A 25,072-nucleotide genomic window follows, 5' to 3' on the forward strand; every position below is an offset into this window, starting at 1 on the left:
TGCTGAACTCTTCAAGTAACATAGAGTTAACCATATATGTTTTTTTTTCCTTTTTTTTTTTTTTTGACAGGCAGAGTGGACAGTGAGAGAGAGAGACAGAGAGAAAGGTCTTCCTTTTTGCCGTTGGTTCACCCTCCAATGGCCGCCGCGGTAGGTGCGCTGCGGCTGGCGCACCGCGCTGATCCGATGGCAGGAGCCAGGTGCTTCTCCTGGTCTCCCATGGGGTGCAGGGCCCAAGGACTTGGGCCATCCTCCACTGCACTCCCTGGCCACAGCAGAGAGCTGGCCTGGAAGAGGGGCAACCGGGACAGGATCGGTGCCCCGACGGGGACTAGAACCCGGTGTGCCGGCGCTGCAAGGCGGAGGATTAGCCTAGTGAGCCGCGGCGCCGGCCACCATATATATTTTAAGTTAATTAGGAATAGATCCCAGTTAAAAATAAGAGGGGGAATAAGAGATGGAGGAGGTAGTCTGTAACTGTAAAGCTGTATAGTTCTGCATACCGTCCTATAGACTTACCTCTAAGGGTACAACCTAAAAACTTGTCATGGGACTCCAAACCCATGAAAATCGGTAGCAAAAATGCCATCTTAACTTTTTTTTTTTAAGATTTTATTTATTTATTTGAGAGGTAGAGTTACAGACAGTGAGAGGAAGAGACAGAGAGAAAGGTCTGCCTTCTGTTGGTTCACTCCCCAAATGGCTGCAATAGCCAGAGCTGCGCTGATCCAAAGCCAGGAGCTTCTTCCAGATCTCCCACGCAGGTGCAGGGGCCCAAGCACTCGGGCCATCTTCTACTGCTTTCCCAGGCTATAGCAGAGAGCTGGATTGGAAAAGGTGCAGGACTAGAACTGGTGCCTATATGGGATGCCAGCGCTGCAGGTGGAAGATTAACCTACTGTGCCACAGTGCCGGTCCCCCATCTTAACTATTAAAATGATATTTAACATTGAAGTCAACATATAGATGGGTTTAAGTGTGAAAGTGATCATATAAATAACTTCAAGTGCCTGGTAATAATAACAAAACTAACAAGGAAGGAAAGTCCAGTATGGGAAGCAGGCCACGCAGCAGACTCCTAGAATGACTAGAATGACACTCGCTGTAACTAACACTCTGACCTCAGAATCAACCCTTGAGGCTTCGTGGTCTGGCTGAAAGGTCTGTGAGAGCATTTCAGGCATGGAAAGCCAAGACTCTTACAAAAAATATCCTAAATGGAGGATCTCTGTGATGAAAATGTCATCAAAGGATGTACCCTTCTCTGAAGGGAGGAGAGAACATCCACTTTGCTTACGGCAGTGTCCAAATACCGATGGAATCTATGGTCGCAGAAAGCTTCCATAACCTTGGCAGCCTACGGCAAGAGCCTCGAGTGACCACTGATGTCATAAATAAGGGTGTTAATTGTTAAAGGAACAACAGAAGTCACTGTGCACTCACGCCCCATATAGGACCTCCATCCCTAATGAGCTGTACTATGAGAAATCGGCTCCAAATTTTGTTCCCAAACTGTATATTATATGTTGTGTGTGTGCATGGGTACAAACTGTTGAAGTCTGTGCTTAGCATGGAGTTGGTCCTCTGTATATAAAGTCAAATTACAAATGAACCATAATGAAGAAGGAGATGGGAGAAGGAAAGGGAGGTGGGATGGGAGTTGAGGCGGGAGTGTAGGTATGGGGGAAAGAACCATTGTATTCCTAAAATTGTATCTATGAAAAAATGCATTCATTAAATAATAAAAAAATAAAATAAAACAGCAGGCTTTCTGTAGCATCAGGTTCCACACCTACATGCTTGACACAGACCAAAAATATATGGGGAAAAAAACTGTGTCTGTACTGAACATGTATAGACTTTGTATGCTCATCCTTACTTCCTAAACAATATAACATTTACATTGTGCTAATATTAGAAGTAATCTAGAGACCATTTAAAGTACTTGGAGGGGGGCCAGCATGGTGGTGTAGCAGTAAAGCCACTGCCTGCAGTGCCAGCATCCTATCTGGGCACCAGTTCAAGACCCAGCTGCTCTACTTCTGACCCAGATCGCTGCAGTGGCCTGGGAAGGCAGCAGAAGGATGGCCCAAGGCCTTATACTCTTGGGCCCCTGTACCTGTGTGGGAGACATGGAGAAAACTCCTGGCTCTGGCTTCAGATCAGCGCAGCTCTGGCCATTGTGGCCATTTGGAGAGTGAATCAGCGGATGGAAGACATTTTTCTCTCTCTCTCTGCCTCTCCTTCTCTCTGTATAACTCTTTCAAATAAATAAATCTTTTAAAAAAATAAAGTACAAGCAGCAAGGCCATAGGTTATATGCAAACACTACACCATTTTATATAAAGAACTGAAGTACCCTCAGATTTTGATACCCCTGGGGGTTCCTGGAACTAGCTCACCCGAGATACTGAGCCACGACTTTATATAAAATAGGAGTTATTTCACAAATATACTGTCAGACTATAACCACAGAAGTGATAATCCATGCTAATACCAAAGAGAAATACACAAAGGAGGACATATGGATAACACATTCATATTAAAGAAAATTATTTTAAGAGTACATAAACAGAAAGGTTTTGGTATTTAAAACATGAAGTTATTATATACATACCTTACAAAGACATTTTAAATCTGATAAACTAGTTACAGAAAAACTATTTATCTGGGAGAAATTTTTGAAGATCTTTAACAGATGTTATTATATCATTACCTGTCTTATTGTGTCACCCTCCTGATTACTAATTGTGATCATTCTATCCTCTCCACCTAATGCAAGCAGATTTTCCTCATTCCAACATCCACATGTTATTTTCTTAGTATGTTTTCCTGAAAAAGATGATTTTTGAATAGTTATCAAGCATTTCTCAAAAAAGACAAAAGAAAAAATCCATGACAACAGTCTGAAAGTTTAGGTGATATACAGCGGGATTAAAGAGATAAGCAATTTAGAATCCCAAAGCAGTTAGTGCCTAAACAATCTTGTTTAAAACAGTTTATTACCAAGTTGTATATCAAGATAATGGCATATAAGGGCAATGCTATCTTTTAGCTTTCTATCTCATAGAAGCCCTGCTCCTCAACAAGTTCTGCTGTTTACCATACAACTAATCCTGTAATGACAATGTCTGAAGAGAGGTAGTGAAGTAATCTTTGTGCAGATGTAATATTCACAGTTTTAACTACTCATGTACAACTAGAAGACCTAACTATTCATGGTAATACTGAAGTGCAAATATGAAAGCACTCCAGTGTGACTTGTGTTAAGAACTGAGTTACTTAGCTATTGAGTAACATTAGAGAACCACCAAGTATCAGAAACTTTATCATCGAACATTCAGCCAGTGCACAAACTAATTCTTTGGGGGGAAATCTCATGTTTGATTGTTTGATACCATGGGTGCTTGTGAAGGTCCTGGGATACATAAATCCTGGAGTCTAGTTTAGTTCTGTGGGAAGAATGGTTAAGTGTACAGATTTTTCTTCTTTTTTTTTTTTTTGACAGGCAGAGTGAGAAAGGTCTTCCTTTTTCCGTTGGTTCACCCTCCAATGGCCGCTGCAGCCAGCACACTGCGGCCAGTGCACTTCAGCCCGCACACCGCGCTGATCCGAAGCCAGGAGCCAGGTGCTTCTCCTGGTCTCCCATGCGGGTGCAGGGCCCAAGTACTTGGGCCATCCTCCACTGCCTTCCCGGGCCACATCAGAGACCTGGACTGGAAGAGGGGCAACCGGGACAGAATCCGGCGCCCCGACTGGGACTAGAACCCGGTGTGCCGGCACCGCAGGTGGAGGATTAGCCTATTGAGCCGCGGTGCCGGACAAGTGTACAGATTCTGATGTCAGACCCCCTAGCTTTGAATCCTGGCTCCACTACTTACTGCAAAACATTATGTAAATTAGTTAACCTTTCTATTAACCTTCATCACTCCATCCATAAATTGGTATAATAGAGTTTATCTCATAGGGTTGAGGATCAAATGAATTACAGTACTTAAAATAGTGCTAGGCACATACAGGAGGTGCTAATGTGTTGGCTGTTTTAACTGTTATTGAGGGCAGGGACTAAAGAACCTAATATAATGTCTATGCAGAAAACAGGTATGACATAACGGATAAGTGAGGAGACCTGATTCAGGAGTTTGCCTAGTGTGTGAGAGCTCAGCAGGAACAGTGTGGCTGAAAGCAGAGGACGTGGGAAATAGAGAGTTTGGGATGAAGCGAGGGGCTGCAGTGGCCAGACCATGGTGGGTTTGGCTAGCCTTTGTAAGGACGTTGGCTTTGGTTTTGGTGAGATGAAGAACCGTGCGAAGAATTCTGAGCAGAGGGCTCACCTGGGCTTCTAGGTTGAGAATACAGTCATTCTTTGGTATCCACTGAGGATTGGTTCTAGGATGCCCAAACATCTCAATCTGAAGATACTTGTCTCCAATATAAAATGGCATAGTATTTGCATGTATCCTACACAATCCTCCTGTATACTTGAAATCATCTCTAATTACTTATAATACCTAGTAAAATCTTAAGTGCTATGTAAATAGTTGTTACACTGTATTGTTTAGGGAATAATGAGAAGAGAAAACAAGTCTGTACAAGTTCAGTACAGATACTTAGTTACCATAAAGTGCTAACACAGATCATGTAACCGTGAGATGCGATCAGAAGTGGAATGGCTAGGTTTTAGGAAAATTAAAGCAAATAAAGCAAAGGCTCAAATCAAAATCAGTTCTGAGGCCGGCGCCGCGGCTCACTAGGCTAATCCTCCGCCTTGTGGTGCCGGCACACCGGGTTCTAATCCCGGTTGGGGCGCCGGATTCTGTCCTGGTTGCCCCTCTTCCAGGCCAGCTCTCTGCTGTGGCCAGGGAGTGCAGTGGAGGATGGCCCAAGTCCTTGGGCCCTGCACCCCATGGGAGACCAGGAGAAGCACCTGGCTCTTGCCGTCGGATCAGCGCGGTGCGCCGGCCACAGCGCGCCTACCGCGGCGGCCATTGGAGGGTGAACCAACGAACCAACGGCAAAAAGGAAGACCTTTCTCTCTATCTCTCTCTCACTGTCCACACTCTGCCTGTCAAAAATAAAAAAAAAAATTAAAAAAAAAAATCAGTTCTGAGAGTGGTAGCTATCTATTTAACTAAAGGACCTCAGATACATAATTAACCTGAATCTGTTCAGACCCATTTGACAGTTAATAAATAGGAATGTAGGCAGAATCAACATTCACATTAAATAGACAACTCCCATATAAAATCATGTATATATGACAAATGCATACAGAAATAAATATGCTCTGATAGCTAATTTTCTTATACTTTAAGTGCCAAAATTCCTGGGGCTTCTAAACTGATAGTCTGCTGACAAGGTGGGGGGGACAGAAAATGCCTGCCAAAGTCAGACAATCTACATGGTCAAAGTTGATATATGCAAGTTTGAAAATTTACTGTTTAGAAGCAGCATTAAAAGTTACTATTAAGGGGATACTATCTGTGTGGAAATAATTTGAAATGATGACGTGTTCTTAACAGAAAGGTACTTTCTCAAGCGTTCTATACCATCATTATCTCCAAAGCAGAATTCCTTTGTCAGCAGTGAGTTATAGGACAGCACATCTTGGGAAAACAGAATTAAAAGATAAGTTTATTTTGGTGCAAAACATGCTTGAAATTCATGCAATGTTCTTTCTTTTGGACACCTGGATGTAATTAAGCTCATTAGTTGCAACATTCATCAGCATGATGTTACAATACTTGAATTTTAAATTAAGTAGTCAGAGAGAACATACCAAGTGACCAAGTATTGGGGGACTCAAAGAGTATGAAGGAAGAAGGTCAAAGAAGGAACACATACATACCCTCTAGCTATGTATCCTGAGGCAGAGAGAGCCCACTCCGCACCTAGGTTCAACTGGCTTGGAACTCACGCAGAGTTAAGAATTAGGCATCTAGATACTCTTGTTCAAGCAGTTATCAAATGCTTTAGTCCACCTTTACAGTGGACTGAAATGATCACAGATTGTAACACAAGCAACTAAGTCAATCACTAAACAAGCTTTCCACGTCCAGAGGTACAATTTGGGTGAGAAAGGGCAAAATGGAAGGCAGGCCATTCATGTCTGATGTCCTAGAACACAGGCTGGCCTTAACCCAACCCATTCTGTGTATCCCTGGAACTTCTTAGCACACAGTGAAGGATCATCTTGTTTAGTGAGAAGTGAGACTGGACAGGGGTAGCCGCACTGACCCCACATTTCCCTCACAAAACCAGGGAAATCTGAGGCAGGAGAGTTTACATACAGGTAAAGCATCCATATATTCAGCAGTGTTTTCAGCTATAACATACCAAGGACAGGAATCTTTCGGGATGTTTGACGATTATAAATAAGCAAATTTCCTTTATTAGTTCCAACAGCCAGGAAACTTCCAATTTTTGACCAAAGAAGGAAAGACATTTGATCCCTGTAACATTAAGATATAAATTACTAAACATTTCACAATCAGAACTTCTAAACAGTTATGATAAAAAGTACTTTAAATAAAAATATATAAAAAAGTAATTAAAATAATTCATAACTGATAGAAGGAGGGAGGGAGAGAAGAGAAGGGAAGGGGGAGGGAGGAGGGGGGAGGGAGGGAGAGAGAGAAAGAAGATGATCTTCCATATGCTGGTTCACTTCCCAGATGCTTGCAACAGTCAGGGCTGGACCAGGCCAAAGCCAGGATCCTATGACTCAATTTGGGTCTCTCACATGGGTGGTAGGGACCTGATTATCTTAGCCATCACCTGCTGCCTCCCAGGGTGCACATTAACAGGAAGTTGGAATCAGAAATGGCATTTGGACTCCAATGTAGACACTCCTATATGAAACGCAGGTGTCCCTAAGTAGTGTCTTACCCACTGTACCAAATGCCTACTCCTAATTCCCTATTAAGATCAAGCACAAGCAGCCAGAATTGTGGTGCACTGGTTTATCTACTGTCTGCAATGTCGGCATCCATATGATGGATGGACCAGTTCGAGTCCCAGGTGTTCCATTTCTGATCCAGCTCCCCGCTAATGCACCTGGAAAAGCAGAAGATGGTCCAAGTACTTGTACCCCTGCCACCTATATGAGAGACCTGGATGGAGTTCCAGGCCTGTGGCTTCAGCCTTGACCAGTCATGGCCATTTGGGAAGTGAACCAGCTGAAAGAAGATCTTTCTTTGTCTCTAACACTCTTTCTGTAACTCTGCCTTTCAAATAAATAAAAAAGACTTTAAAAAAAAAAGTTCAAGTACAAAATAAGAAAGCTCAGGACAGAAACTAAGTGTTAAAGACATTCTGGAAAGGCTGTAAAGTGATCTTAGGGTCAATTAGAGTCAAGGAGCCATAGTAGGCTGTCTTTGCCTGTGGCGCCGGCACCAGTTCATGTCCTGGTTGCTCCTCTTCCAATCCAGCTCTCTGCTATGGCCTGGGAAAGCAGTGGAAGATGACTCAAGTGCTTGGGCCCCTAAACTCCCATCAGAGATACAGAAGAAGCTCCTAGCTCCTGGCTTTAGATTGGCTCAGCACCAACTATTGTGGCCATTTGAGAAGTGAACCAGCAGATGGAAGACCTTTCCCTCTGTCTCGCCCTCTCTCTCTCTGTAACTCTACCTCTCAAATAAATAAATCTTTTTAAAAAAAATTAGACTCAAAATACAAATTTATAATGAATACAGACTTCCATTATGATGGAATTTCAACTTCCAGGAGATGACTTAGGGCAAGATTTTTATTTGCCTACTGATAGTTTTAACCCTAAATGTGGCACACAATTTTTTAAAGTTTTATTCGAAAAGCAGAGAGAGAAGGAGAATACCAATCTTCTATCTGCTCATTGAATCCCCAAATGCCCACAATAGTTGGAGTTGGTCCAGGTTGAAGCCAGCAGTCAGAAACTCCATCCGGGTTTCCTTTGTGGGTGGCAGTAATCCAAGTACTTAATCCACCACTTGCTACCTCCCAAGGTGTGCATCAACAAGAAGCTGGATTGGAAGTTGAGGCAGGACTTGAACCAAGGCACTTGGATATGGGAGGCAGGCATCCCAGGTGACGGCTTACCTCCTAAACCACAGAACCTGCCCCTGCAGCAAAAATCTTAATGAATCAAAATTTTTAAATTTCATGCTTCAAAAGAGCAGCATCCAATTAAACTGGAAAAATCACTGAGAATTCATGACCTTGAAAAGAAGCTAATCTCCCAAATCTATAAATATGAAATATATGTAATTTGTTCACCTTATATAAATTAAAAATTATTTTAAGATAAGTTAAAAATAAATTCTAAAAAAGCTAATTTTTTCCAGCTCTGAATATGAAGAGTAGCTTGGAAGCAGGTAGAAAGCACTTTTGCCCACTGCCAGTTCTTTGGTGCATTCCAGGAACCAAGGGTTATGATTTTCTACAAAAAGGAAAAGCCACTCACCCCGTTTCTTGAGAAAGCAAATCACAAAAGGTCTAGAACAGTGGTTCTCAAAATTTGACCTGCAGGACCTGCAGCAACACCTTGGGACTTGTTAGTGATGCCAGTTCTCAGATCCCGGCCCAGAACTACTGCATGACAGTGTGAGGTGGATCTAGCTAGCTGTGTTTTAGCAAATAAAAGAACAAAGGACTACGTTTAAAGCATCTGCCTCTGGTTAACTAGGGGAATCTGAACAGTAACAAATCACATATTAATTGATATAATTTATATAATCGAAACACGGTCTGTGAATGGCTGTAAAGCCATGATGATATTGGCAGAGAAAAAATTAGATTTGAGGTATATGAAAAGTTAGTTGTAATATTAGGAGAATACAAGGTGCAATATTCAATTACAAAATTAATTTTAGTAAGGGAATATTAATATAGAAGGTTGATAGATTTTCCTATTAAATAATGCATTTTATAAAAGACACATATGCATTTTCTTCATCTGTTTATGTAGGGGTGGCGGCTATGATAAAATGCATCTCAGAACGCTGCCTGCAGAGAGTATAACTGCCGAAGGGACCCAGCTGCTAGGCACTGGACTCTCACCTCAGTGAACTGGCCTCTGCCTTCCCCGTTGGCTGGCTGCTCCCACACAAAGACTGGGCACAGCAGGATTCTGCTGATGTCCATTTTCTGGAGCTGAAGAACTCCTCTGACAGGTAATTTGGCTCAAAGACTCTCCTAGCACTGTGCTATTGTCTAAGATGTTCCTACCCCAACTTTCTTCCTTCCCTTTTTCTTTCACAAGGGTCAGACATGCCCCAGGGTCTGGCTGGCAATGCTTCCAATCTCTTCTGCTTCCCCTTTGGTGTGCTCTCATAGGCATCTTCTATGGTAAATATCTTATACAGTTAATTCTGCCTTTGAGTGTTTCTCAGAAAACACGATGAAAAGCATCATGAATGAGCTAAATAGTATCAGAGAATCGAGGCACTGTGTAACAAGAACAGGTCTGATAGGCAAGAGTAGTCAACTATAATTAAGAGTCATGTCACAACACTAGTTCATTCAGTGGTTTATCAGCACCAATGGTCACACAACCAGCACATAGAGAGTTAAAGAGTGTGATCTGAGGTGATCAAGGAACAAAAAGAACAACTGAACAAGACTCCACCCCTCTTCTCTTAGGAGATAAGGCCTCTAGAAGACCCTACAAATTATAATAATGCAATAGATCAGAGTATAAGATGTAAGCATGTATATACGTACACATGTATAAATGTATAAAAGATACATGTTTCCCTGGCCAAACAAAACTTAAAGAGTACATTATTCTATGGAAACACACAGACTATAAAAAAAATTGCAACTAATGTGAAAGGCACAGGCTTAAGAGAGAGTTATTAATAAGACAACTGAAGGACAATTTATAAACCCTGAGTAGGATGACTGGTATTCAGGTTTGAACCACCTTGGGAGAAGCAGCCATGTCCTATGACCCAGTCAAAGGAATTGTTTGATGAAACATATATATATATATATATATATATTTTTTTTTTTTTTTTGGCAGGCAGAGTGGATAGTGAGAGAGAGAGACAGAGAGGAAGGTCTTCCTTTTGCAGTTGGTTCACCCTTCAATGGCCGCTGCGGCCAGCGCATCATGCTGATCCGAAGCCAGGAGCCAGGTGCTTCTCCTGGTCTCCCATGCGGGTGCAGGGCCCAAGGACTTGGGCCATCCTCCACTGCCTTCCCGGGCCATAGCAGAGAGCTGGCCTGGAAGAGGAGCAACCGGGATAGAATCCGGCACCCCAACAGGGACTAGAACCTGGTGTGCCGGTGCCGCAAGGCGGAGGATTAGCCTGGTAAGCTATGGCGCCGGCTGATGAAACAGATATTGTAAATAGGGTTTTCTCTGGGAAGATTGCTGTATACCAGTTATACAACTAAATGGCTATTGCTGTGAGTACAGGAAGGATCAAAGTAATTACCACTATCAAAGGAAGTATAAAAACACACCCAGGAAAAATGACAAATTCAAACCACTGTGTTAATATCATTTTAGTTAAGTGGTACTATATTGAGTTTTATAATGATTATATTTGGATATGTCTTATGTACTATTTAAGGTACTTAATGTGCCCAAAAGAATCTCATCTTTGCACTTTCTAGTGTATTCCATTGAAACCAACTTTTTAGAAGCTACTTCTCTGTCACAATTATACCAATTCTATTGCAATTAGTTGAGCAAGAGGAAGGATTATTTATAACAGTAGAAATAATGAGTTTTTTCTTTGATAACTCATCAGTCCATCTTTACAAATGAAAGCAGTAATTATTGGTAGCATCAAACCTAAAGTTAATCATGTTTCTAAGTGAAGATTTTAAAAATAAAAGAGTTATCCTTACCTCATGCCACTGTCCAACTGGCTGGTTTTTTCTGTGTTGGCGTCCCAGAGGTAAATGCAACTAGATTTCTCAGCAATCACTGCTAGGATATCCCCATCTCTATCCCAATCCATAGCAACACAGTTTCTTCGAGAAAGGAAGGCAAGGCATCACTATGCATTTTTTTAAGTACGGGAAAGAAACTTAAATAGTCACCTATTTGTGACTGTCGTCTACAAAAAGACCATTTGATCTACAGGTTAAAAACTTTGTACAATGAGAAATCCAACCAAATATTGCTCTTGGATAATACTAACTTCAATTTTATGTTGTGGAAGGGATAAAAAAATTATTTTTTAATACCATTTTAATACCATTTTCATATATTGTTTTATATAATTTATAATTATACCTAGTGAGTTAGCAAGCTTTCTTGAATCCTGTAAAGAATCTGACCTTTTGGTAAAACAAACTCATCAAGTGCAACCACAAATGATTCAACCAACATGCAACTGAAATGATCTGGAATCAACAGTTAATTTTTTTTTTTTGACAGGCAGAGTGGACAGTAGAGGGAGGCAGAGAAAGGTCTTCCTTTTTGCCATTGGTTCACCCTCCAATGGCCGCCGCGGTAGGCGCGCTGCGGCCGGCGCACCGCGCTGTTCCAATGGCAGGAGCCAGGTGCTTCCTCCTGGTCTCCCATGTGGGTGCGGGGCCCAAGCACTTGGGCCATCCTCCACTGCACTCCCTGGCCACAGCAGAGAGCTGGCCTGGAAGAGGGGCAACCGGGACAGAATCCGGTGCCCCGACCGGGACTAGAACCCGGTGTGCCGGCGCCGCAAGGCGGAGGATTAGCCTAGTAAGCCGCGGCGCCGGCCCTCAACAGTTAATTTTTACAATTCAGTTTTTAAAGGTTATTTCACATTTATAGAGAGGAAAAGAAGGTACTGATAAGAAATAAAGTTAGATCTAGAAAAACTGGTATGAAATAGATCAGGACTGGCTAGATGTAGGATTGCAAGCAAGGCAAAGATTGAATTCTGAAATGGCATGAAATGTTATTTTCATTTTATGTTGTCATAAAACAAAGAAGAGTAACTTGATTAAGGTTATGACATAGTTAGAAACAGGAAATGCTTTAATATAAGTTGTGTTGTTTAAGACTATCCCAAAATGTTCAGAATTTAGAAACTTTAAAAATTCTTAAATCCTTTAAAAAGAGATATTATCTAATGCTATTTTTCATTTTGAGATTCCTCTTGGGTATAGTGGCTAAGCCATCCTGATTTATATTTAAGAAACTTGAAAATTATTTTATTCTTCAAACTGTTACAATATGTTTTGGGATTTTTATTTAAAGGTTACTTATTTACTTGAAAGTCAGAGTTATAGGGGCAGGGGGAGGGTGAAGGAGACAGAGAGACATAGAACACATATGAATGGGGGGGGGGGAGAGGGGGAGGGGGAGGGGGAGGGGAGGGAGAGGGAGGGAGGGAGAAATCTTCTATCAACTGGTTCACTTCCCAGATGGCTGAAGCCAGGAGTTTCATCTTGGTCTCTCACGTGGCTGGCAAGGGCCCAAACAGTTGGCCCATCTCTTGCTGCTTTTCCCAAGTCATTAGCGGGAAGCTGGACTGGAAGCTGAACAGCTAGGATATGAACCAGCGCCCATATGGGACAGTATCACAGGCAGTGGCTTAACCCACCATGCCACAAGGCCAGTCACACATTTTGGGATCTTAGCTGTTTCTAATATACTCAGAGATGCCAGGAGTATGGAAGACGACAGCTTTCAAACTGTCAATACAATCGCCTGCCAATTAAATATAGAATTTTATTTATTTGGAGATCCTTTGTTAATAAATTCAACTATTATGATTACAGCAAAAGAATTCAGAGGAAATAAGGCCACTATGCAACTCAAATACATGTCACAGAGATCATACAATAAAGCTAACTCAAAGAACTCAAAGAAGTTCTTTACTGAGTGTTCTCTTACTATGAACATAATTACTATACAGCTATTTTGACCCCTGCTTCCAAGAATGCAGAAACCAGAAGCAACAATTAAGGGCATGGAAAATGCCAATATAGTAGCATTATGTGGATAGGGTATAGTAGTGAGTGGGAAAAGGCTGTTAGAAATGGAGATTAGTGGCCGGCGCTGCGGCTCAATAGGCTAATCCTCCACCTTGCGGCGCCGGCACACCGGGTTCTAGTCCCGGTCAGGGCACTGGATTCTGTCCCGGTTGCCCTTCTTCCAGGCCAGCTCTCTGCTATGGCCCGGGAAAGCAGTGGAGGATGGCCCAAGTGCTTGGGCCCTGCACCCGCATGGGAGACCAGGAGAAGCACCTGGCTCCTGGCTTCGGATCAGCGCGGTACGCTGGCCACGGTGGCCATTGGAGGGTGAACCAACGGCAAAAAGGAAGACCTTTCTCTCTGTTTCTCTCTCTCTCTCACTGTCCACTCTGCCTGTCCAAAAAAAAAGAAATGGAGATTAGTAAAACAACCTGATTTGCAAAAATGGCCAATAAACTATAGAAAGCAGACATGAATTTAGATGGCACAGCAGCACAGGCCGTAGTGAGAGATACTGTATCTTAATAACAACTATCAGTAGCATAATTAACACAGTAATGATTACAATGAATCATTAATCATTAAAACTGTTTAAGTAATGCTTAATCTAGGATGATTTCTTGAAAATGGATACAACAAAGTCTTCATCCTTTAAGAAGTATGTAATATGGGGCCAGCGCTACAATGTAGCAGATAAAGTCACTGCCTGCAGTGCCGGTATCCCATATGGGCACTAGTTCGAGTATGGGCTGCTCCTCTTCCGATCCAGCTCTCTGCTAATGCCTGGGAAAGCAGTAGAAGATGGTCCAAGTACTTGGGCCCCTGCACTCATGTGGGAGGCCTGGAAGAAGCTTCTGGCTCCTGGTTTCAGATCGGCCCAGCTCTGACCATTGCAGCCATTTGGAGAGTGAACAAGTGGATGGAAGACATCTCTCTCTCTCTCTCTCTCTCTCTCTCTCTCTCTCTGCCTATGCCTATGCCTATGCCTCTTTGTAACTCTGCTTTTCAAATAAACAAATAAATAAATCTTTAAAAAAAAGAAGTATATAGGAATTATCTATTCTTCAATACTTTTTTATACTGAAAAGACTAAGCGGATACATATTTTGGATCACTGATGCAAAAATATGAAATACACTAAAATTTTCAGATTTTCAACTTTCAGAATAGGAAGAACTGGAAAAGTTTATGCAAATGTTTCCAAATCTGAAACACCTCTGATCTCAAGCATTTTAGAAAAGGGACATTCAACATATATAAGCTTTTTTGTTCTCTGTATCTATATACACTGAAGATTGTTCATAATTACATATGAAGTATTCCATATGGACTAACAATCCTACCTTAAAGTTTCCCTGTGAACATATGGATGATTATAAACTCTAACTCATATGCTATATGTCTACATATGCTATAGTCTACAACTCACAGCATTAAAACATCACTGCAAATTATAAACCTTATCTAATTATAATCTTAATACTTTTAAAAAATCTCTTAGGCAACAAAACTTGAAGTTTTTGATCAACTGCTATACTTACCCAGGTAAGTTAATTTCACTTCTTTTTTGACCATGGCGATCAAAGATTTTCACGATATGATCAGCTCTAAAAGCAATTAGAATATAAACGTATTTAAATATTTCTTTTATTTAATCTATGTATAAAAAAATTAAGGTGTCATTCAAGTTCTCTCACGATCATAATTTGTATCCAAAAAGCTTTTACCTGGGAAAAGCTCTATGAACAGTGATGCTAATGGAGATGAACAGAATTCCTCTTCCCATATACAACTGTCACACAACAACTCAACTCATGAACAGAAGGCATGGTTAAGCAGGCACACAACTGTTATTTTAAACGTTCATTGGTTTCTTACCCTGATACTGCAAGGTAGTTGCCAGATGTTTTTTGCCAGGTAAACTGTATTGGTGTGCCGTGCCAAGCCTTTTCTTGCAGTGAGAAGACACGCTATAAAACAAACACAATTTTTCAAAACACAAACAATCAAGGGCTGGGCAGAGAAGGTGTCAGAACATAATCATGAAACAGGACCCAGGATGTCAAAGACTTATGTTAGTTTATCCAAAAGACATTACTAATAAAGCAAAACCAACCAACTGGGTTACACTATATAGATATGCCTCAACATACAGGAGACCTTTAATTACAAAACTTGGCTTTTGAATGTTTTGTTTCTGAATGTTAATTGTAAAAAACCATATTTTTTGTTTTATAGATGTTAAAGATTAAAGTAATTTAAACTTGATTTAATTAATTACCCATGGCATGGAAGTGAGGGATTAAATTGAACAAAATTGCTATTTTAAAAATCTAGATTTAAATATAAAAGATCTATATTCTTTCAAAATTATTTCTCCCTTTACCCCTGAGTTAAATTTTTATCTCCATTAAGTGGGCAGAATATTATTTTTTTACAAATCTTTTTTTTTATTTACACAATCTAGAACTGTAGTGATGAGTATGGAAGCCACAAACCACATGTGGCTACTGAGGACTTATAATGTGGGTAATCTGGGTCCAGCACTGTGGTGTGGCAGGTAAGGCCGCCACCTGACTGCTGGCATCCCATATGGGTGCCAGTTCAAGTCCCAACTGCTCCTCTTCTGATCCAGCTCTCTGCTATGGCCTGGGAAAGCAGTAGAAGATGGCCCAAGTCCTTGGGTCCCTGCACCTGTGTGGGAGACCCAGAAGAAGCTCCTGGCTTCAGATCAGACCAGCTTCAGCCATTGCAGCCAACTGGGGAGTGAACCAGCGGATGAAAGACCTCTCTCTCTTTGTGCCTCTGCCTCTTACTCTGCCTTTCAAATAAACAAATTAATCTTAAAAAAAAAAATGGGTAATCCAAATTTAGATGTCCTATGAATATAAAATACAAATCAGATCTCAAAGGCTATGATAAAAAGAACACAAGCAATTTCATTGATAATTTTTATGTTGATATGTTATTATACATGTTACAATGTTGAAACAATAACATTTTAGATATATTGGGTAGGGACGTATATTAATTGTACTTTTCTAAAATTTACTTACTTGAAAGAGTTACAGAGAGACAGGGAAACGCAGAGAGGGCTATCTTCCATCCTCTGGTTTACTCCCCCAAATAACCACAACCACCATGGCTGGCCAGGCTGAAGCCAGGAGCTTCATCCAGGTGCTTCATCCAGGTCTCCCACGTGGATGCAGGGGCTTCCACTGCTCTCCCAGGTGCATTAATAGGGAGCTGGATTGCAAGTGGAACAGCAGAGATTCCAACTAGCGCCCACATGGGATGCCGGTGTTGCAGGCTTAACCCATTAGGCCACAAGGTCAGGCCCAGTTTCACCTCTTTCTTAAACAAAAATTTAATGTGGCCTCTAAAAATTTGAAATTACATTGACTCACGTTGTACCGGGGGTGGGGGTGGCAGTGGCAGAGGCCCAAGCATTTGGGCCAGCTTCTGCTGCTTTCCCAGGTACATTAGCAGGGAGCTGAATTGGAAGCAGAGCAGCTGGGCCTCCAAGGGGCTCTCATAAGGGATGCCAGAGTCACAGGTGGCTTAACTTGCTGCTCTACAACGCCAGCCCCTGTATCAGGTTAAATTATAAACGATAATGTCTATCTCTAAGCACATGTAGTTTAGATACTACAGAAGCCCTGAGAGTGAGGGGCAACACTTTCAGCGCTCAAAATTAAACATCAGAGAAAACATCCATTAAATGAAATGCACATCTATTGAAAGCAAGTGCGTTATAACCACTAAGAATACTGGAAGCTATAATCACCTGTGCTATAATCACAGGTGCACACACATGTGTTGAGCACGAAGTCACCCACGAGAAAAAAAGGGATATTTAAAAGGATCTTCCTTTTGCAACTTTGTGACTACATTGCTCGGGGAACCCCTACAAGTTTAAAGATGCCCTTAAACTTGAATTTTTAAATTGACCCTTTCGCTTCTCCGCGAGCGCAGGACAGGGGCTACTGCTGTGGAAAATCTCAAGGGTGAACGGAGCGGCGGGCAGAGACCGGGGCGCGGGGGGACGCCGCGCGGGGGGCGCCTGAGGGTGCCGATTTCTCCGTGAACAAGGTAAACTCACTACCAGGTGATCCGTAAACGGGACCCAACTCCAGTTCATTCCGCCCGAGGCCTCGCAGTCTTCTTAGGGCTGGGCTTGCCCGAGCGTTCACCCTCAAAACCACGAAGCCCTGGCGACCCCGGGTCGGGTCATCCTCCGAACGCGCCATACGACCTGCCCAGCGGGGCCCGGGCGCCTTCAGACCCCGGCTGCCCATTTCCGGCCGCGGCGGGGTCCCTCTGCCCGCCCCTCTGCTCCACCCGCCGTCCCAGAAACCAGAGGCCTCCCTCTCCGCCCGCTCCCGTTTTCTCTCCTTTCCCCGCGGTCCTTCGTGGGCTCCCGCCTTCTCCTTCCCTGGTGATCCCACTCCTGCCGCACCCGAGAGGAGGGAAGGGGGCACAGGCACTCTCCTCAGAACGACGCGGAAGGGTCAGCGGTCGCGTCCTCCTGCCCCCCGGGGATCTGTAAGTTATTTACCTTCATCTCAAAGCTCTAGCGGCCGCGCGATCTCATAAGTGCGCAGGCGCACCCGGTCTCCTCCGAGAAAGCCAGAGCGTTCCCGTCACCCAGGAGACCGCGCGAGCAGCGACCAATCAGCGAGAGCCAGCTGAAAGGCGGTGCCTCGCGGGGCGGGGCCAGACAGGGGCGGGCGAGAGGCGTGGACTGGAGTCACGTGACGCCGGCCGAGCTCAGCCCTGGGATGGGCGTCACGAGGTCTTCTCGTGCTCCGCCTTCCTGGCTGGGCGCTCTCTGATTGGATAAAACTCAGAGATTGGCCAGGTGGAGGCTTGAAAAGCACCTGGCGGGCTAGGAACTCAGGAGAGAATGGGGATCCGAAGGGGCGCCGTTTAAGGAAAGAAGACACGGAATGTTAGGTAAAAGCGGGAACTGGCTTGTGGGCCAAATACTCGTAACACAGCCCACGCAAAAAGAGGGTTTGGACGACCCTGCGTGTTTCTGGGCCAGAGAAGATGAGATGTGAGAAGTAGTTTCAGGGTTGTTTTTTCCCCCTCAATTTCAGCTGAACTGGCTAGCCGAAAGGGACGCGAGCAATGAGCTCACATAGTTTCCTTTAGCGTTGAACCTGGTGGATTTCCAGATAGTATACCGTGCTTCATTATTGACAATATCAGAGTTCCTGCTTTCCGCGAATGTCTGAAACTGTTGAAGCAGCCCACTTTGTTTTGTTTTTTGTTACTAACGTCAGGTGGAATCTGATGGGCTTAGAGAAAAATAGTGATTTAAAATGAGTAACAATGGATGTTGGCAGATGTTTAAGGAGGGTGCTGTCCCTGTGCATCCTTGTTTACGGTTAGGTTGATTCCTTAAATTTTTACTGCAAGATTACCATGCAGCCATTCAGGGTTCGCTGAAGTTGAAGGCTAATCTCTGCTGGCCTTATGTTAGCAGCTCTAGATGTTGAATTTCAGATTCAAGAGCTGCCCAATGAGATGAGGTGTCTTTACTAGGTGGTTGATTGAAAGGGAAAAGGGTTAAAGAAGTAGGATTTCAGAAACTGTCCACTTAGGCAATGTTGGAAACACAAGGAAACTTTTTGGATTTGGAGGGAAATTCACATATAGAGAAAATTAGGCCAGAGAAGTGAAAACTAGGAGAGTGTGGAGTCCTGAAAACCATGGAGAAATATTTCTAGAGGTGCAAACTAGAGAATAAAAAGTTATTGCTGTGTCTCAGAAGAGAAAGTTAACGTCGAGTAAAAGAGAGGACAAATGTGAGAAGCTGTAATAAGCTTATTTAGAGATACTTAGGCAGTTAGGGTTACTGGGCTACCCCCCCCCCCCCCCCGGGGAGAGGGGATTTTCTTAGTTGCTGATTCCATTTCTTGTTTTAAGTCTACTCAGATTTTCTGTGTCTTCTTGAGTCAGTTTTGACAATTTGTTTCTTAACCTAGATGAAATGGACGAATTTTTATTATCCGTTTTGTTGGTATACAGTTTTGACTATACTTTTATATTCTTTTTAAAATTTTGTAAGATCATTGGTGATATCTTCTCTTTTATTCCTTTTTTTTAGTTATTTGAAGCTTTTCTTGTTTTCCGTGGCCAGTGTAACTAAATACTTGTTGCTTTTATTGATCTTTTCAAAGAATTTTGGTTTTGTTGATGTTAGGAGTTGAATTGTGTCCTTTTTATTAAAAAGATATGTGGAACTCTAAATCTCTAGTGCTTGTGAGTGTGGCCTTATTTGGAAATAGGGTCTTTTCAGATGTAATTAAATTGAGATTTGTTTTTGTTAGTGTGGGCCCTAATCCAGACTAACTAGTTTTCCTTAAGAAGAGTGAATCTTGGGCCAGACTTAGAGGGAGCATATTATTTGACCACAGAGGCACCGACTGGAATGATTCAGCTGCAAACCCTGGACTGCCAACGATTGATGACCACACCAGAAACTTGTTAAAAGGCAAGGAAATAATCTTCCTGTGTGTTTCTGAGGACACAAGGCCTTGTCAACACTTTGAAGTACGAAGTAGGACTTCTAGTCTCCAGAACTGTGAGACCCTAAGTTTCTGGTGTTGTAAGCTATCTATTTTGAGGTACAGACAGTCCCCTACTAATAATGGCTTGACCTATGACCTTTTGAATTTATGATGGTGTGAATGTGATGTGTGTTTGGAAAAAACAATACTTCATATTTGGAATTTTGGTCTTTTCCAGGGCTGGTGCTATGTGGTGTGACGCTTTCTTGTGATACAAGGCAGTGGCTGTGAGATACAGCTCCTGGTTAGCCCTGAGATCACAAGGATACACCACAGATACCCTACAGTAGACTGCATTGCTGGCATTTTCTGGATACACTTATTCAATAAATTACATATGCTATTCAAGATTTTATTATAAAATAGACTTTGTATTTGATTTTTCCAAATCATAGTGTAAAGTAAGTGTTCTGAGTGTGTTTAAGATAGGCTAGGCTATGCTATAATATTCAGTATATTAAAAACATCTTCAACTTGGGATAGGTTTATCAGTACGTAATACCATTGTACATCAAGAAGCATCTGTAATTTATTACAGGAACTGTAGGAAACTGATACAGATTTTGATACCAGGAAGTGGGGTGTTGCTGTAACAAATGCCTAAAAACTTGGAAGTGGCTTTGGAATTGGGGAATCGATAAGAGGTCAGGAGAATTTTGAGGTACTTAACAGTAAGAGCCTAGACTGCCTTGAAGACATTATTCATTGAAATAGAGACATCAAAGTTACGTCTGTTGAATGCTCAGAAAGGAGAGCTTTCTTTTGTCTTAGAGAATACATAGATTGTGAAATTAGAATGTTGCTACCTAGATTGGAGAAAGAATGTTGCTGGGCATATGGATGTTAAAAGGGTTTCTGGTGAGGCTCAGATGGAAATAAGGAACATGTTTCTGGACACTGGAGGAAAGGCTTTCCTTGTTATAAGGTGGCAGAGAACTTGAATTGTGTTGGGTGGAAAGCAGAACTTGTAAGAGATGAACTTGAGGGGCTGGCATTGTGGCACAGCAGGTTAAGCCGCTGCCTGCAATGTGGGCATTCCATATGGGCACTGGTTCAAGTCCTGGCAGCTTCTCATTAATGGCCTGGGAAAGCAGCAGAAGATGGTCCAAGTGCTTGGGGCCCTGCACCCATGTGGGAGACAGAAAAAGCTCCTGGATTTGGTCTAGCCCAGCCCCAGCTGTTGCCAGCCATTTGGGGAATGAACCAACAGGTGGAAGATTTTCTCTCTAACTCTGTCTTTCAGATAAATAAATAAATCTTTTTAAAAAATCAGATGAATTTGGATATTTATCTAAGGAGATTTCTAAGCAAAGTGTTTAGGGCATGGCCAAGTTTCTCCTTGCTGCTTGTATTACAATGCAGGAGGATGGAGATAAATTGAGGAATGAACTGTTAAGGAACTTAGTGGTTTGGGAAGTCATCAGCCCATCCAGATAGCATATCTTGGAAACAAGGCCAAAAGTGCAGATAGACAACTGTTTGCTAAAGAGATTATGCCTGCGACTTCTGGAAGTAACAACAATCTGAACAGTAGCAAAGATCAGTGAACTTCAAGATACAGCAACATAAAATCTCCCTAAAGCCACTCTCCCTCCAAAAGAAAAAGAGAAATCCGCAGAGTGTAATTTGAGTTGTAGTGAGCTTCCAGTAGCCTAACATTGTGGCCATTTGGGGAGTGAACCAGTGATAGAAACTCTTTTTCTCTCTCTCTCTCTCTGTGTCACTTTGCTTTTTGTATAAATAAAATAATTATTTTTAAAAAATCAACAGCTTTTCCTAGAGCTATGTAAGGTCTTAGGGCAAACCACTGCCCCTTAAAATTTGAGATACAGAAACAAATATGGAGAATCACAACCTCACAGAACAGTAAGCTCTGTAGGAACCAGTGCCAAGGTCAAAACACAACCTGTAATCGGTGAATTGCTGGAGGCTCAGTGTAAACAAATCTGATTGTTAAAAATGCCAGGGGACTCAGTCATATGGTGGACTACAATACTTCTGTGTTTTACCTGCAGAGCTACCAGGTCTTCACAATAAATAGTAGATAAAATTCCCTGGAAAGAGAAGGAGAAAACTGTTTTAAAATATGCCAGAACATTGAGTTCTTCTTAAGCAAGGTCTTCCCTCAACAGAAATGATTTTACCATAGTCTAGTATGCTGAGATTGTGTCAGCATCCGGTCACACCTAAGGGATTAGACGTTCTAGTAAAGTTTATAGTCCAAAAATATAAATTTGCTAGAAGACTGAGGCCTAATTCATCATAGCACTATGGAACACTTAGCCTCCCCTAACACTACCATGTTCCATGGAATACCTGTTTACTGGTATTTCTTTTACCTAGTGCATCATCTCTGGATTTCAACAACAACAAAATGATCAGTCATACTAACAGGCAGAATAGCTGAAGAGACTGAAAAATATCAGAAGTAGAATCATATAAGGCAAGAATGTTAGAATAATCAGATCAGGTATTTTTAGAAATGAAGATGAATATGATAGGGCTGTAATGGAAAAAGTAGAAAATGTAAAGAACAGATGGACAATGTAACAGAGACAGATGGAAATTCTAAGAAAAAGCAAAAGTGCTAGAATTAAAAACAGTGTAACAGAAATGAAGAATGCCAGTGACAGCTTATTAGTAGACTGGATATGGCTTAGGAAAGAATCTTTGCACTTAAGAATATGACAACAGAAACTTACAAACTGCAAAAGTAGGAAGAAAAACGACTGAAAAAAGGGAGCAGAACACATGAGAACTGTGGGACAACTACTAAAGGTGTATCCTTTACACAGTAGGATCAATAGAAGAAGATAATGGGCCGGCGCTGTGACTCAATAGGCTAATCCTCTGCCTGCAGCGCCGGCACCCCAGGTTCTAGTCCCAGTTGGGGCACCGGTTCTGTCCTGGTTGCTCCTCTTCCAGTCCAGCTCTCTGCTGTATCCCGGGAGTGCAGTGGAGGATGGCCCAACTGCTTGGGCCCTGCGCCTGCATGGGAGACCAGGAGAAGCTCCTGGCTTCAGATCAGCGTGGGGCACCGGCGGCATCATGTCAGCCACAGCAGCCATTTGTGGGGTGAACCAATGGAGAAGGAAGACCTTTGTCTCTCTCTCTCACTGTCCACTCTGTCAAAATAAATTAAATAAATAAATAAAAAGGTCTTGAATTAAAAAAAAAAGACTAGAAGCAGTGATGACTGAGAATGGCGAGTAGCAAACCACACATGCTAGAAGTTCAACACCAAGAAGAATAAATACCTAAGAAACCATGCCTTAGCATATCATATTTAAACTTCAGAATATTGTAAAGAAAAAAGATCTTGAACAGAGGTCAGGTGAAACATTACCTAAGGAGGAAATAAGAATTACATTCAACTTCTCTTCATAAACCATAAAAGCAAGAAAAGAATGGAGTGAAATATTTAAAGAGTTGAGATGGATGGCCCAAGTCCTTGGGCCCCTGCATCTGTGTGGGAGACCTGGAAGAAGTTCCTGGTTCCTGGCCTCGGTAACCATTGTATTGCTGTGGTTAAGTGGAGTTTTAAGGACTTATATTTTCCTATTTTGAAACTTATTACAAAACTATAGTAACTAAAACAGTGGCATACAGTTAAATTTATTGACTGATGGATTGATGGAAGAATATTGAGAGTCCAGAAATAAAACCATACGTTTGTGACCAGTAGATTGTCAAGACAGTTCATTGAGTAAAAGAATTATCTTTGTAACAAATGATATTCTAACAGCTGTATATCCTTTTAAAAAGTGGAGTTGGATCCCTGTCTCACAGAATATACAAAAGTTAACTCAAGTGGCTCAAAGTCCTAACTATAAAGTCCCGGAACTTTAAAATTCTTAAAAGGAAGTATAGGAGTTTCTGACCTTGATTTAGGCAGTCATTTCTTGAATATGACACCAAAATCACAAGTGATAAGAGAAAAAAGTAGATAAATTAGACTTCATAAAAATTAAAACCCTCTGTGTTTCAAAGGACACCATCATGAAAATGGAAGGTGGTACACACACACACACACACAATATTTGATGAAATCTTACACAACTCTGCAACAAAAAGACAACCCATTGAAAATGGATAAATGGTTTGAATAGACATTTCTCCCAGAAAGATATATGAATGGCTAATTAGCTCATGGAAAGTTACTCAACAACTTACTCATTAAGGAAATGCAAATCAAAATATAAATGATTTATCACCTTAGACCCACTATAATGATTAAACTTAAAACAGAATAGGGGGCCAGTGCTGTGGCATAGTGGTAAAGCCACCACCTGCAGTGCTGGCATCCCATATGGATGCTGGTTTGCATCCTGGCTGTTCCACTTCCAATCCAGTTCTCTGCTGTGGCCTGGAAAGCAGTAGAAGATGGCCCAAGTCATTGGGACCCTGCACCCATGTAGGAGACCCGGAAGAAGCTCCTGGCTTTGGTTCTGTGCAGCTCCAGCCATTGCAGCCAATTGGGTAGTGAACCAGTGGATGGAAAACCAACCAACCTCCCTCCCTCCCTCTCTCTCTCTCTCTCTCTCTCTCTCTGTAACTCTTTCAAATAAATGAATAAATCTTTTCAAAAAAAAGACAATAGCAAGTACTGATAAGGATATTGAGATATTGGATCCTTCACACACTGCAGGTGGAAATTTAAAATGGTACGGCCATGTTGGGAAACAGTCTGATGTTTCCTCAAAAGGTTAAACAGAATTTCCATTTGACTTAGCAATTTTACTTCTAAATGTCTAGTCAAGACAAATGCAAACATATGTTCAGATGAGAACCTGTAAACCAGTGTTCTTAATACAAATATTCATAATAGTCTAAAACTAGAAACAGTCCAAATGTACATCAACTGATGAATAAACAAAATGCGATATGTCCATATAACAAAATATTATTCATCAAGGATTTAAAAGGAAAAACTTGCTACAATAGAAATTAAATACATTAAATGAGTGAAAAGCAACAGCCTCAAGAGATTACATATTGTATAATTTCATTTATGTTATCTATCCCACATGGACAAATCTATAGAAATAGAAAGTAGATTAGTGGTGTGTGGATTTTTTTTTTCCTGGGGAATGATCAAAGTTTTCAAAAGTGACATGGTAAAGGGTGTGGTCATTTAGCTTAGCAGTGAAGAGTCCTGTGACCTACATCAGAGTGCCTGGGTTTGATTCTTATCTCCAGCTCCTGACTCCACCTTCCTCCCAATTCAGACCATCAAAGGCAGCAATGATGGTTCAAGTAGTTGGGTTTCTGCTTCCCATGTGGTTGAGTTGGATTGTATTCCTGGCTCTCAAGTCTGGTCATTGCAAGCATTTTGGGAGTGAACTAGCAGGTGGGAACATGCTCGCTCGCTCTCTCTCTCTCTCTCTTTAATAAAAAATTTTGAATTTTTATTTATTTAAAATTACATAGTGGAGTGCTCGCTTCGACAGCACATATACTAAAATTGGAATGATACAGAGGAGATTAGTATGGCCCCTGTGCAAGGATGACATGCAAATTCGTGAAGCTTCCATATTTTTAACTGATAGAATTAAAAAGGAGAGAAAAATCCAACATGGGAAGCAGGCCACACAGCAGAT

At 41.9% G+C, this 25,072-nt stretch overlaps 1 protein-coding gene and 1 non-coding gene across 4 annotated transcripts in view; one reads left to right on the top strand and one right to left on the bottom strand.

Annotated features, from left to right (window-relative positions):
* Positions 1 to 17,528, bottom strand: part of WDR19 (WD repeat domain 19) — a 97,016-nt gene extending 79,488 nt beyond the window's left edge. For all 3 annotated transcript variants that reach the window (XM_062213582.1, XM_062213579.1, XM_062213581.1), the window contains exons 1-6: positions 17,453 to 17,528; positions 14,773 to 14,864; positions 14,436 to 14,501; positions 10,837 to 10,962; positions 6,337 to 6,452; positions 2,717 to 2,832 (exon numbers count right to left, since the gene is read on the bottom strand). In XM_062213582.1, the coding sequence (XP_062069566.1) occupies positions 2,717 to 2,832; positions 6,337 to 6,452; positions 10,837 to 10,962; positions 14,436 to 14,501; positions 14,773 to 14,864; positions 17,453 to 17,458 (522 nt within the window). In that variant the 5' untranslated portion in view covers positions 17,459 to 17,528. The remainder of the gene's footprint in view (positions 1 to 2,716; positions 2,833 to 6,336; positions 6,453 to 10,836; positions 10,963 to 14,435; positions 14,502 to 14,772; positions 14,865 to 17,452) is intronic.
* Positions 17,529 to 24,906: 7,378 nt separating this feature from the next.
* Positions 24,907 to 25,013, top strand: LOC133775547 (U6 spliceosomal RNA). The gene has a single exon (XR_009868275.1). It is a non-coding gene; the product is annotated as a U6 spliceosomal RNA (small nuclear RNA).
* Positions 25,014 to 25,072: the final 59 nt, after the last annotated feature.

Source organism: Lepus europaeus, chromosome 16 (genome assembly GCF_033115175.1).
Source record: "Lepus europaeus isolate LE1 chromosome 16, mLepTim1.pri, whole genome shotgun sequence".
Taxonomy (NCBI): Eukaryota; Metazoa; Chordata; class Mammalia; order Lagomorpha; family Leporidae; genus Lepus; species Lepus europaeus.